A 13,396-nucleotide genomic window follows, 5' to 3' on the forward strand; every position below is an offset into this window, starting at 1 on the left:
ATCAACAGGATTTGCTTAACAATGGAATTATGAGTCATATAAGGTAAAGAAAATAAGAGAAAAAAATCAGAAAGAGCAAAAAATTTTTAACCATCTTTACAGATTATTCTTCGCAATGCTTAGCTATATATTATACGTCTCAATTCAGGCCCTCTCACCTCACACTCACCCCTTATCACAAGCAAACGAAACCTCTGCCCCAAGCTTGAGATTAGGGGGGACCACCACACGGCCATTGAGAAGTTGGTTTGGAATGGCATCACATGATTTTGCTAGGAAAAAAGAGACAAGGCTGGCACATGAAGAGTAGGAAACAATTGAGTTTCCTGAAGATGGAATAGAGATTTAGGCACCTTCACATTCAGGGGCTGTATGGCTCCAGGTTCCCAAGGATGTACACTGAATAGGGTTAGTTCCAATGAGGGTGTAGCCAGGGTCACAGCTGTAGGACACCTCCTGTCCAATTGGAAAGAATTCCTTATCCAAGATGTTATAACTACCATGGTTGATAGGTGGAGGTGGTAGACACCCTGAGAAAAGAACAGGACCAGAGGTCTTTTATTCCTGAAATAAGAACTTTCTCCTCTACAACCTAAGCCAACTTGAGGTGTGTAGGGGTGGGATGAAGGTGGCCATGTCAGCTCTCCTAAGCGGAAGGCAGAGACTCCTTCGGGTGGGGTGGAGGTGGCATGGAACTAACATGCATTACTTCTTTAGACATGATGAACCATGAAACTGTCTGCTTTCCCTATCTTGATCTATGCTGGAAAACATTACACCCACTCATCATTTTCCATTTTATTTAACTAAAAAGGTCTCAGATATTCTCTCACTAATATTGTAGCCAAGGGAACCTAACTATTATAATACATTTTTATTACCAAAATCTACCTCTTTCTCCCTGTCGTCCCCAAACCAGGTTGATGAAGTTCCTGAGCCTTGTGGGAGGGGCTCCCAATATTGTCATGTTTTTAGTAAGTCAGACATTTCTTAATAAGAGTAGGGGAGAAAGGCAGAAGGGGGAAGTGACTCAATCTTAATTCTAGCCTTATTCCATAAAGGCCACATTTTCAACAGGAGCGTGTATAATGTCTACAGTATTTTTAACCAAATTATGATTTGATTAAAATCAGATTCTGATTTGATTTGATTAAATTGACATCAGTCAATTTCCTCTATTGGCATGGCCAATAGGATTCAGAGTTTATTTTATCCTCATTTAAATAAAATCTAATCACCTATGTCCTGGAAAAAAAATCTCTGATCATTGGCTCTGCTTTTCTTCGCTTTTCAAAATGTCTTCTAATTTGCTCTACACTAATGCACATCTCGTACTGTCCAAGAATATAGTAAATTTCCTACTTCTTCAACATTTAGATATTGCTTTGAAAGTATACCTTCAAATTCTTTAACCAAGATACCGAACTACATATACTATCTTTCCCCTTCTTTTTTCCACAGGTACCATGTGTCTATTTCTCTAAAAGTTTCATTTTGTTTCTAGATCCCCAGAGTTTCAGCCCAACTCACCCTTAAAGCACTTTGGCAGTGGAGGATTCCATTTGCTGTTTGCTTGGCACCATACTATGTTGCTGCCTTTCATGGTAAAGCCAGGCTTACACCTAAACATCACAGTATCATTTAAATAAAATGAACGTCCAAATCCAGATTCTATAATTCCGTTTTCGACTTCTGGAATTGGGCAATTGACTAAAGTAATACACTGAGGGGGAGGGCCACTCCAGATGCCAACTCGATTGTCTTTGCTGGTACAATATATGGACTTCTCACCCACGAGGTCAAACAACTTTTTTCCATTCTTTCCAACGTGGCACTTATAAGTCACCACCATTCCATAGTAAAAGTTCTCTCTACTGCTGCTGTAAAAATCCCCATTGGAGATGGCTGGGGGTGGTGCACAAGGAATAGCTTTTGGGGGGGAGGTGGGAAAAAAGAGAAGGCATTTAAATGTTATACCTTCTTGGACTCTTGTCTTCACTCTTGCAAACCACACTCCAATTCAGCCAACAATTAACCCAGATTATTGAAACTCTACATCCTCATCTCAAAGACGGTTCTAAATAGGAAGTAGCAAGGTAGGAAGATTCACGGAACTGGCCTGAAGAAAACTTAAAAAAAAAAACTATGATCTGGTCACCAGTCGCCCCTTCTACTGCAAAGTACAGGTAAACTATTCTGGGAAACACCTAGGATGGCCGACATTCTGCATAGAATAAAGATGGCAGGTGTGTAATCTCATAGTGTATTTTAGATTCAAGCACTTACTCACTATGAAATAACTTATCCTGTAAGAACAGTAATCGAAGGAAAGTGTGGTGAGACTGGGAGACATGGAAGAAGATAAACCACAGCTCTGTACCCAGAGCTACCCAAACCAAGTGTAACTCTCCTGGGTACTTGTGTTGCTGTGTAGATGCCCAGTTTCCCTCTAGAAGGGGACAAGAGGAATTGCAAAGGGTATGACAAAGGGATCATTTTACTCACATTCACAAAAAGGCATGTCCTTATCCCAGGTTACAACATTGTCTGAGATAATACATGTAGCAGATGAATCACCAATGAGTCGATATCTAAAGACAAACAGATGAGTGATCATCTCCCAGCTAGATGTACATTTTAGGAAAGCTTAGTTCTTCCTCTACTGAAATAATGGCAAAGAATAGATCATCATGGAAGACAAGTAATGGTGATAAACTAAGGACTCATACAAAAAATTCAACAATCCGAAGCCAAATGACATTTGGCTCCTGGTCAGTAATGCTGGAGATGTAAAATTAGAAGAAGAGTAGCCCAAATTTCTTTCTCTTCTAGTGGGTATTCTAGAAGTGTTGTCTCTGGAGCAGATCAGGGCGGTAATTCTCTTTTTGCTTATCTATGTTTAAGGGTAAGTGGCAATTACTTGGATCTCTTTTGGAAAACTGATGGTTTATGGTTGAAACCACTGTTCTAATACCCATGTATTCTGGAGATGTCTCCTGCCAACTCACCCTTTATCACAAGAATATGTAATTGTCGACCCAAACAGGACACCCGTGGGTATGAGGACAGAGCCATGGAGGAGTTCTCCAGGACTCCCACATGATTTACCTATAATGGAAAACAAAACAAAATTTGGGACTGGGATTTGGGGGATGTTCTGTGTTTCATATTAGATACCAACCTGACTGGACTTGCCAACTAGCCTACTTAAATTAATTCAAAGACAGTTTTGATATCTACAAAACTTCTATCCTCCAAAGGGTCAGTCAACTTCAGAACACTATCTGTTTGAAGCATGCACTCTCTATTTCTGAGCATGGATGCAAACATTATTTGTGGTCAACCATAATTTATAATCTGTATTTCCCCTTTTTTATATCCTGTCAGTTGATGGCATCATCTACCAAGTCTGTGGCTTAAAAAACCTCACAGACATCATTTCCTTTCTGTAACTCATCCTCCACCTACTGCTCTTCACTCAATTGGTTACCAAATTTTAGCGACTGGATTCCAGAAATCTCTCTCCAAACCAACTATGTAGTCATTGCTGTAATCTCTCATTGGATCATTAAGTACCAAAATTTACCTTTCTATCTTTGGTCTCCATTGGTTTCATACATCTTCTATAGCACAGCACACACTATCTTTCGGAAGCACAAATATGGCCATGCCCCTCCCCACACTGAAAAACTTACAATGACTTACCACTGTTTATTGGGGAACAAATGCATGGCCCATCAAAATTAAGCTTCAATGCACTTAATTAACTATTATTCCCCACTATGTACCTTATACTCCAGCCACATTGAATTTTTCTATTTTCCAAAGATGTCCTGTTCTTTTATAGCTCTATGCTTTCGAATATGCTATTTCCTCTGCCTATAATGCCTACATTTGCCTAATTCTCCAAGACAGTATTATTTACTTCCCTACAGAGCTTTATACCTATACATAAATTACATCATAGTACAGCATTAATTTAAAAGTCAGTCTTTACAGCTAGTATAGGAGCTCCTCAAAGGCAAAGACTAGCTAATTTTTATGTGTATTCCCAGCCCCATCATCTAGCCTAATGCTTCACACCTAATGGTTACTAAAAAATATTTCTTGAATTGAATGGGACAAGAATGAGTTGACACACAAGTGTTCCTTGTATACTAACTCTTAAGCTCATTTAACCCAGTATAGAGACTGTAGAAGAAAGCTGTGGAGATTACAGGATAAACAGGGCTGGCCAGCTGTGATGATTTAACGCCAATACCCAATATTATTCTTGGGAGTAAAAGAAACATGGAGAACCCAGGAGCACCCTTCATTTGAAATCATTTAGTAATTTTCTGGTCTTTCACCTTGAAAATAACAGGCTCTCTCACAGAGGTACAGATAGACCCAAAGATGCTTCTATTACAGATTACTCACGTTGACACAATCGCTGAGGATCTGACCACTTGGAGGTTTTTAGGCAGGTGATAAGGAATGACATCTTGATATACCCAGGAAGGCATTCATATTCCCAAGATGTCCCAACAGCAAACTCAGACTGATCACTCTGAATTTTAGGCTTAGCAAAATGATACCTTGGCAGGAACTTACACTGACCTAGAGACAAAGACCACAGGAATATCAAAACTAGGAAAGGCTAACACTGCTACTCCGCTGCTTTTTTGTCACCGATCATCCTGACAATTTTGATCTTTAGAAAGTGATCCTAAAATAGGGCAACATTTTCTGGGACAAAGAACATATGGGTGAATATACAGAGATATAAGCTCAGAAGTTCAAAGACTTTTTAGAACGGACTAAGAGGAAGAGCTCGAGAAAATAAATTTTTACAAAGTCCCATAAGGACCGTGGAGTTGTTTCATCTCCTTAAAGACTCATTAAAAAAACTAAGCCTTATAAATCAAAGCTTTTCTGGGATAGCACAGGGAACAAAAGTGCATCAGAGACCTTGTAAGCTCAGCACATGTATGATCTTCTAAAATTACTTTAATGAATTAACATTACTCTCTTAATCATTAAACCTTTAGGTCTTAGCAAGACGAAAATACATTTATTAGTTCTTCATTACTTTATTCCATTAACCTAATAGTGTAATAGGCCTCTTAAGAGACCACAGTATATAATTCTGATGGGTACTAGATAAAAGGAACTAGTCATTTTGGAATAGTTCCCTGTGATTTAAAATAGTATGATGATGATGATGATGTTTAATGAAACAAATATCATCATAGGTGATGGGTGAGAAACTGTAACACCCACATACTTGAGGATGTACCTGGAAAAGTCATTTTTCTAGGTATGAAAGAGAGCTCAAGTTTCGATGCCAGAATGGCAGAATATCTGAATATCACATTTATAAATCTTTCTTTTTCAAAGAAGTCTGACACAGGTACAGGTGAAAGCCCAAGAACAAACATGAACGAAATGACACAAAGGCAAACGTAGAGCTCCCAAGGTTGTAGGCAGACTCAGCCTTTCGGTAGCCAGGCACTTCTGTTGGAGAAGTCATAGACAGGGTCTAAGAACAGCCATCACTGTTAGGACCCAGATCACTTGTAGGTCTTCTTCTAGTTCTCTCAACTCCTTTGTTTTTCTTCATTAACCCCCACAAATAGCTCCAATTGCATACCTGTGCAAAACAGCAAGACTCTGTAGGGAAAGTAAAGGTTTGACCTCAATGAAACCATCTTCACAATCCTGGTATTTCTTGTACCAAGTCATCCTCAGCAAGTGATTTAATCTCTAAATACATGATGTGAATAGGGGCAATACCAAATAATGCTCTACAAGCCAGAAAGCCAATTTAAAGTTGTAATAAGCAGTAGCAATGACATGGCCTGAGATGGAACTGAGACCTAAAAGCAGCAAGAGCAGAACACTTTATAACATGATCTTCTGGGGTGAAAGGAGAGAAGGGTCATACTTTCTGGATGGGAAATAATGATAAAACCTTATCCCCGATAAGAAGACTCGAGGACCCTGTCTCTTTTGGGGGACAAGAGTTATTTGTAACGAATTGCCAAAAATCTAGGTCACAGAAAGAATTTCCATCAATCATGGTCTCTGCCATCTCAGAAAAAAAAAGGTTAGTCCCTGAGCCATTAAGTAAGAAGACTTTTCTTCAGGGTCACTGTACCCTCTTTACATCTTTCTATTATCAGGAGGAAAAAAATCAGAGTAGATCGCGACTGGATCTAAAACAGAGGATAGTGGTTAAGACATCGACATATGCATTCTTCAAAAGGTGTTGAAAACTAAAGAGGCCAAGCAGTTCCTGGAGAGCAGGGATACATTTAACTCTTTGCTTGGGTCCAAGGGGCTTTACCTAGAATTGCTTAGAAATCTGTTCGAAATGAATGAAGAACACATATATAAGATAATAAAAATAAAAGGGAAAATTAGGTCAGAAGGCAGATAGGAAAAATTATTATTGAGAACGAGAATTATTATAACCAAATGCTTTAACAATGGGTTTCCTGACTAGTCATTTTTGTTTTTGTTCTTCCTTTTTTTTAAATGTTTTCTTTTTTATTTTGAGTGAGAGACCACGCACAGCTGTGTACATGCTGGGGAGGGACAGAGAGAGAGAGAGAGAGAAGCCATGCTGACAGCCTGGGGCCTAATGTGGGGCTCGAACTCACGAAGTGTGAGATCATATTCTGAGTCAAAACCAAGAGTTAGACACTTAACTGACTGAGCCACCCAGGCGCCTCTGATCATTTTTGAATGGCAGTTATGCATATGAACCAAGGTACTGTCCCAAACACAGGAGACACTCTAGTGAACATTAGAAACAAGGTTCCCACGCTCACCGAACTCATACTCCAATAGAGGGAGACAGACAGACAGGTACTACCAGTAAATAAACGGTATGTAAAGGAAATAAATGGGGCGATGTGTCACAATGTAACGTGCCAGAAGGAGGAGGGGACGGAGAGGAATTCGACCATCAGCTTATGATGGTTTAGGAAGGCCTTTGAAGAGGAGGCATTTGGGTTGTGACCGGAGAAGGAGCCAGTCAAGTAAAGCATGGAGTAAAAGCATTTTAGGCAGAGGTCTAAGAGCAGGGATGGATTTGTTATACTTTAGGGATAGACGGAAGGCAAGTGTGGCTCTAATGTAGTGATCACAACAGAGTGGTAGGAGATCAAGTTAGAAAGTTCAGCGGTGGGGGGTGGGGGGGTGGGTTCATATTAGGCTTCAGTAAGAAGTCTAGATGCTCTAAGTGGAAGCTACCAGAGAGTACAAGCAGGAGAGTCACATGACCCGATTTACCTTTTAAAAAGAATATCCTGGCAAGTGAGGATAAGTTTGGAATATATTTTACAAGTAGAATTTAGAACAAAAACTTCTTGTTGCATTAGATGGGGGGGTAAGGAAATGGCAGGATTCAGTAATGTCTTCTAGGCCACTGGTAGTGACTTGAGCTACTCGGTTGATGGTAAGACCATGAACTAAGATGGGAAAGCACCAGTGTGTGTGTGTTGTGGAGTGTGTGCGGTTGGTTTTATGTGAGTCTTGGTATATTTAACACATTTACTGGGAACCCACATGGAGACGCAGGAGGGAAGTCGGCTATACACGCTTTTCACTCAGGAGAGAGTTCAAGACTACAGATAGTAAATGAGCCATCAACATATAAATAGTATTTAAAGCCATGAGACTGGATGAGATCTCTTAGGAAAAAGGAATGGAGAAAAACTGGAGGCTCAGGGCTGAGCCCCCAAACCCTATAATATTTAGAGATAGGGCAAACAGACCCAGAGCAACCAGAGAGGTACAGGAAAAAAAAAACTTGATAAGAGTGCCCTGTTTTGGAAGAGGAGAATGAAAACTGTTCCAAGAGAGAAGAAAGAGTCAGCTTTTGCTGAAAGACTGAGACAGAGAAGGATAGAAAAAATGGCCATTGGATGCGTCAGCATGAAGGTCAGTGGTAACCTTAGAGAGAGTAGCTTCGGGAGAATGTGGGAGAAGGAGCCTGTCTGGAGTGGGCGAAGGAGATAAAGAGAAGTGAGCAGGTAGTCCATGAGAAGTTTTGCTGAGAAGGATGAGAAGAGGGCTGGGAAAACGGAGTTTCACTAGGCCGTGAGAAGTCTCCTGACGACCTCAATCAAGAACGTCCCAGCATATTTAACTGCTGGTGGGGATGATCCAACAGGGAGATACAAACAGGTGATACGAGATGGGGTATACGCAGAAGTCAAGTCCTTGCACACCGTAATTCTGAAGGAGGAGTGGACTCCAGTCAAGAGAAAGGATACTTTTTCCATTGTTACAGGAGGAAAAAGAACGTTCTTACTAAACTCCTTGTTATGTGCTAGTGTGAGGGATTCATCAGGCAGGAAGACAGATAAAGACCTTGTTTTCATGGAACTTGTATTTCAACGAGAGAACAGACAAGCCAGTGAAAAAATAAATAAGAAGTTTTCATAGGATGAGAGATAGGTGCTCTGTGGAAAACAGAACACGGTTGTGTGATAGAGCGTGACCTGGGGTACAGACTACTTCCGATGAGAGTCAGAGAAGGGTGACAGTGGAGCAGAGACCTGAATGTCGAAGAGACAGGCAAGGGATGATACGCAGGATGAGCATTTCAACGGAGGGAGCCCCTAGTGCCAAAGCTAAACAAACGTGACTGTGTTCAAGGAACGAAACGAGGGCCAGTGTGGCTGGAACAGAGGGAGTGAGGGAGGAGAACAGAGGATTTCAGAGACAGACAGATCTACGGTCAAGGTTAAAGAGCATGGATTTGTTCTAATGTGATTGGAAGCCCTTGGCAGGTTTTAAGCAGGGGAAAGAATCTGAGCTCAGATGGAGATAGATGATTGGCAAATAAGGGAATTCCTATTTAATGATTTTGTTTTCTTAGTGTAGGATGAAATGAAGTGGTCAGTCTAGGCAAGAGTGAAATTTAAGAGCAGGACATTAGAATCGGTTTATGCAAACAGACAAAAGGAGAAAAGCGGGAAAACACTCTAAGAAGGGAATTCACTTCCCATATGACTTTGCTCATAGCAGTGCACCCTATAGACACTTGCTTCAGAATCTTCCAGAGTACTTGTTAAACTCAGCTTTCTGGGCCACACCCCAAACCTATGAATCTCTGAAGAATGAGATGGAACCCAGGAACCTGAATTTTTAAAAGGCACTTCAATTCCTCAAAAAGTTAAAAATGGAACTACCATATAAGCCAGCAATTCCACCTTTGGGAATATATCGAAAGGAAATGAAAACACACACTCAGAAAGATCTGCACCCCCATGTTCATTGTAGCATTATTTACAATAGCCAAGACATGGAAACCACCGAAGTGTCCATCAATAGATGAACAGATTAAGAAGTTGTGATATATATATATACACAATACAATATTATTCAGCCATTAAAAATGCCAGAATCCTACCATTTGTGATAACATGGATGGACCTTGAAGTCATTATGTAAGTGAAGTAAGTTAGACAGAGAAAGACAAATACTGTACGATCTCACTTATACGTGGACTCTAAAAACAAACAACAAACAAAATCCAAAGAGCCACACCATATTCGTAGAGAAAGAGATCAGGTTGGCGGCTACCAGAGGTGGGATTGGGGGAGGGCAAATTGTAAGAAGGTGGTCAAAAGGTGCAAACTTCTAGCTATAAGGTAAATAAGTACTAGGAGATAATGCTCAACATGGTGATTCTAGCGGATGCTGCTGTAGGATACATAGGAAAGTTAAGAGAATAGATCCCAAGCATTCTCATCACAAGGAGAACTTTTCGTTTCCCTTTTATTGTATCTCAATGAGATGATGCATGTTAACTAAACCTGTGGTGGTAATCGTTTCCAGTATCTGTAAATGAAGCCATCATGGGGTATACCTTAAACTTATACAGTGATGTATGTCAATTATTTCTCAACAAAACTGGAAAAATCACTACATTTTGCAACAGGTACCTCAAGAGTTTCTTAAGAATGCTCAAGGTCAAGAACTGGCCATGAGCTAAGGAACGGTCTGCGGGATGTACACAGTAGAAGCAAAAGTCAGAAGGGATGTGTGGGCACAGCACCAGCAAAGGACCTTGGTGGTGGTGGCAGGGGGGAGGGGACAGTCAGGCAATAGGATGAACAGCAGAAGCGATGGGGAGTCAGGAGGGGCATGTTTAGATGAGATCCAATGACAAAAAGCTTGAAAGGCTGAGGCATTAGATTTTTTTTTTTTTTTTTAATCCCACAGGCAGTGGGAAGCCCTCTTACATTTTTGAGCAATGGAGTGGAGTAATGAAAAAAACATATCTAGATCTAGATCTAGATCTAGATAAGATATGTTAAAATGTTGGTGGTCACCACTGGTAAGTTAAAGGCGGGTATCAGAGTGACTGGTAAGAGAAGAGGCTGTTACACAGGTAATCAATCATATGCTCAGGATTAGAATATTGGTGTGTGGGTGCAAAGACAAACAACGGAAGCACATTAGCTGGAAGCAGGCAGGGAGGCCTGGTCGTTCATGAGTCTGCAGTTAAGTGGCCAGAGAGGACGGTGGCACGCTGGTACTGGGCTGGGACGGGGGAGGGGGGGGGGGCGGGGAACTCTCGGGCGTACTTGGAAGGGGCGCTGAACTGGCAGGGCCGGTGTAGAACCTGATTTTCTTTTCCTTTTTTTTTTTTTTTTAAATTTTTTTTTTTTTTAACATTTATTTATTTTTGAGACAGAGAGAGACAGAGCATGAACAGGGGAGGGGCAGAGAGAGAAGGAGACACAGAATCGGAAGCAGGCTCCAGGCCCTAAGCCACCAGCCCAGAGCCCGACGCAGGGCTCGAACTCACGGACCGTGAGATTGTGACCTGAGCTGAAGTCGGACGCTTAACCGACTGAGCCACCCAGGCGCCCCTAGTACCTGATTTTCAATGGATAATATCCTCTGCAAAATTTAGTAACAGGAACAGAGCGTCAGTGAGAAGTCAGGTCTGGAACCGTGCCATGCAGAGGTGTTAGAGAAAGTTGTGAACGTGCACTTGTTCCAAGGGAGTTCATGCGTAGGAAAGGGAGATGAAGATGTTGGTCTGGGGGAAATGTCCAACTGAGGGCCCGGAGAAAGCAGAATGTCAGGAAGCAAAGTAAGCTGTAACAGAACCATTGATTGTATGCAGGATGCCTTAGCAAGGCGGGGGGGGGGGGGGGGGGGTTGCGGATTATGCGTAGATGCTGGCTCCATAAAACCGGATCTATACAGTAATCTCAGGACTGGTATTTAGTAGTAACAAGTAACGCCTGACCTTCATTTGCCTAATTTCATCTCACACTCAGGGCAGCGCTGTAAGGTGGTAGGGCAGCTTACCGCACTAGCTTCATTTCACAGATGAGGAAACTGAGGGTCAGGGAGCTAAAAGACTTGCCAAAAGTCACCCAGTTATTGGAATGTGCAGATAGTAAACTTTTAACTAAGATTTCACTCTACCCTGGAGACAATTACACAGTTAGACCCACCTCGTAGCCACGAGATTCTAGTCTTAACAAACTGCTGTGCTTCTCTAAAATGAAGCCAATCGCGGGTGGGGGGGAGTTAGCATCAACGTAGAAGGAGACCTTCTGGGGCCCTTGCCATTGCAGGAGGTAAATAACACGAAGGCTGTAGTTTTAATTCACATACCAAGTTTCCTCCAATAGCTCTAGGTGTTTGTCATTTAGGATCTCTTTACCAGCATCGCATCAAAGTGCAGACGGTGGGAGAACCAAGCCCGCAGCGGGAGGTCTTCGCACAGCCGGCCCCGTAGGGTTTGGTTACGTGGCCAGCGTTATGAGCGCTTGCAGACCTCGGGCGAGTGCGAGGAGCATCAGCTGAGTCCCCGGGGCCCGGGAGCCCAGACAGCGCAGAGCGAGTGATCCCAGCCCCGGGAGGAGCCAGCGAGCACATTCAGGACCAGGAGATCCTAGGGGTCCCCCAGAGCGAGCGGGAGGCAGTCAAGCGTCCGGCCCTGACCCCACCTTCTCACTTACTCCGTTTTGCATCGCCGCACAGAGGCGTCCCTGCCCCAGACGTGTCCCTACCTCCGTGCTCCCCCTCCCAGCTCACCGAGGACCCCCGGCGCGACGAGTGCCAAGACGACGCAGAACAGGCCCGCAGCGCCCATGCCCCGGCGGCAGCCCCAGCGGCGGGATGCGTTCCGAGACGCTCGAGCCTGCGGCAGCTCCGAGAAAACGCGGCTGAAGCAACAGACGGCGACAAGGGAGGGCCGGGGGGGGCCCTTAAATAGAGCCTGGCACCACGTGCTAGCTTTGCGCGCACACCTGCAGGCTGCCTGGGGCGGGACGCCGGCGCCTGTTAGGTTGGCCCGGGCTGCGAGGCGTCCGCCTGAGGGGGCGACGGGGTCAGGGGGGCAGAGGGGCGGAGCAACTGTGACCCGGTCTTTGGCTCAGGCTCTAGCCCTCAGCGTTGTGGCTTTCCAACCTTTTCTACCGTGCAACGATGCGTCCACTTCGTCTTTTCTGGAGAAATGAAACACGTTTCACAAACTAGGACTCACCCTTGCTAATCTACAATGCTCCATCCCATCCCATCCCATCCCATCCCATCCCATCCCATCCCATCCCATCCTATCCCAAAATTCTGGTTTGACTCCACTAAAATATTTTCAAAAGCTATTAATGTTTCAAATCCTCTGTTTAAAGAAATAGTTTACTTAGAAAGGAAATTTACAAACAGCAGTCCCCTCTGCTCTTTGGCCCTTTTTATTTTGAAGCAATTTCTACAGAAAGTTTTGAGAACAGTACAACGAATTCCCATATACCCGTCATCCAGATTATCCACTGTTAACATGGCACTATTATTTTCTTTATTATTCCTTCTATAGACAGATGACATATAGGTGTAATTATATAGAGATCGATCTAGATGTGTGCACACATACATACATGATTCTATAATTATAGAATTGTTACTTTGGAATTGAAGTAAGGTGAAGGTATGATACCCCCTGCTATAAATACTTGGTGTGCGTTTTTCCTAAAAACAAGGACATTCTCTTGCATAACTAAGTAAATGCACAAAAACAGGAAATAAACATTGAAATATCTAAGCAACAGGCTATACTCAAATTTCTCCACTCATCTCAGTAATCTTTATTATTGCAATCTCTCTCTCTCACCCTTTCGTTTTTCCAGTCCAGAATCATTCAAGGTTCACACATTACATTAGCGGGTTATGTCTTTTATTTCCCCTCATTTATCTGCAAAAGATCCTTGGCCCTTTTTATGTCTCTCATGACCTTGATGTTTTTGAAGAGTACGCAGCAAGTATTTTTGTAGAATGATTTTTATGTTGGTTAGCTATTGCACAGTAACAGATTACCCTATGCTTACTGGTTTAAAGCAAGGATAAGAATTTAGTATCTCACACAGTTTCTGTGTGTCAG

General features: G+C 42.6%; 1 protein-coding gene across 7 annotated transcripts in view; it reads right to left on the minus strand.

The window, feature by feature from the left end:
* CR2 (complement C3d receptor 2) overlaps positions 1-12,225 on the minus strand; it is a 34,553-nt gene extending 22,328 nt beyond the window's left edge. For 2 of the 7 annotated variants that reach the window (XM_058701378.1, XM_058701377.1), the window contains exons 1-7: positions 12,058-12,224; positions 4,420-4,599; positions 3,009-3,108; positions 2,506-2,591; positions 1,531-1,929; positions 354-530; positions 170-272 (exon numbers count right to left, since the gene is read on the minus strand). In XM_058701378.1, coding sequence (XP_058557361.1) covers positions 170-272; positions 354-530; positions 1,531-1,929; positions 2,506-2,591; positions 3,009-3,108; positions 4,420-4,599; positions 12,058-12,115 — 1,103 coding nt within the window. In that variant the 5' untranslated portion in view covers positions 12,116-12,224. Of the gene's footprint in view, positions 1-169; positions 273-353; positions 531-1,530; positions 1,930-1,977; positions 1,997-2,505; positions 2,592-3,008; positions 3,109-4,419; positions 4,600-12,057 lie in introns of those variants that run through there. The other 5 variants (XM_058701379.1, XM_058701380.1, XM_058701381.1 and 2 more) reach the window with 5 other exon arrangements.
* Between the last annotated feature and the right edge of the window lie 1,171 nt (positions 12,226-13,396).

This window comes from Neofelis nebulosa, chromosome 15 (assembly GCF_028018385.1).
Source record: "Neofelis nebulosa isolate mNeoNeb1 chromosome 15, mNeoNeb1.pri, whole genome shotgun sequence".
NCBI classification, from domain to species: Eukaryota; Metazoa; Chordata; class Mammalia; order Carnivora; family Felidae; genus Neofelis; species Neofelis nebulosa.